Source organism: Corvus brachyrhynchos, unplaced genomic scaffold (genome assembly GCF_000691975.1).
Source record: "Corvus brachyrhynchos isolate BGI_N302 unplaced genomic scaffold, ASM69197v1 scaffold219, whole genome shotgun sequence".
In the NCBI taxonomy this organism is placed as follows: domain Eukaryota; kingdom Metazoa; phylum Chordata; class Aves; order Passeriformes; family Corvidae; genus Corvus; species Corvus brachyrhynchos.
This window is the reverse complement of record NW_008240034.1, coordinates 1243622-1244610: the sequence shown is the minus strand read 5'-3', so window position 1 is coordinate 1244610 and position 989 is coordinate 1243622. Positions and strand designations below refer to the sequence as shown.

Genomic DNA, 989 nt, shown 5'->3' with positions numbered 1-989 from the left:
GATTTGACACTGGGCCAGGAAACGAGGACGCGCCCCTTGACCCCTCTCAGGCTTGGCCCGATGTCTCCTTTGCTTGAGGGCTGCGGCGTGTTGCAGGCTCGGTGCTGCCCGTTGGGATTGGGGTGCTGCCGTTGTCGGGGGGAGTGTCCCGGGCAGGCTCCAAAACTCCTCCTCAGGCTCAGCAGGCAGCAACTGCAGCACGGCACATCACCCCTTCCCTTGCAGACCTGGCACTTTCTGGGGGCGACAGCCTCAGGGTCTCCTGCTCACGGCTGGTGTCCCTAATCCTCAGCCGGGTCGGTGTCCGGCAGGCGTTGGCGCAAACCTGTCGGACAAGTAGAGCAGAGGGTCAGCGGAGCTGTGGGCAGGAGCCGGCGAGCAAGAAGGAGTTAAAGACAGTGCAGGAGCCTCATTAATCTCGAGCTAATGAGATAGGACGGCCGGGCCTGCTGCTGGAGGGGGAAGGGGCCTGCCGGACCCGATAGCCTTGCCCGGCCCTGCAGGCAGCGGATACCGGTGGACCCGCGCCCGCAGATAACAGGCTTTGGAGAGAGACGCCCACCGGGTCCCCCGCAGGGGACAAGGCCATCCCCACCAGGGACACACCACGTGGGGAGCACTGGGCTCATCGTGAAGGCACTGGGGCGTGGGCACCACTGGGGTCTGCACTGCACAGTGGAGGGGCCCCAAAGTGCCCCGGGGCAGATCCCAGGGGATGGGCAGGCAGAGCCTTGAAACCCTGGCAAACAGGCTCTGCCAACCGCCCGCAAAAGCCCCCCTGCTCCCCTGCTCCCCTTCCCTGGGGGCCGGGGGCCCTCTGAGGCAACGTGAGGCTGTGAGCAGCTCTGCTTTGCCCCACTGGAAAACACCGGAGAGATCAGCACATTACAGCTGGGCCCTACGGAACCCCCACGCCCCAGCACCCTGGTCTGGACCCCCTTAGCACTGAGCTCCCCGAGCCCCGGTGTGGCCAGCAGCCCCCGTGGCCA

At 66.1% G+C, this 989-nt stretch overlaps 1 protein-coding gene across 1 annotated transcript in view; it reads right to left on the bottom strand.

Moving 5' to 3' along the window:
* The window catches only part of ARID3A (AT-rich interaction domain 3A), a gene marked incomplete at its 3' end in the record, with an annotated part of 15998 nt that extends 15409 nt beyond the window's left edge, over positions 1–589 (bottom strand). Inside the window, exons 1-2 of the mRNA XM_017743809.1 lie at positions 515–589; positions 228–325 (exon numbers count right to left, since the gene is read on the bottom strand). Coding sequence (XP_017599298.1) covers positions 228–325; positions 515–589 — 173 coding nt within the window. The remainder of the gene's footprint in view (positions 1–227; positions 326–514) is intronic.
* Positions 590–989: the final 400 nt, after the last annotated feature.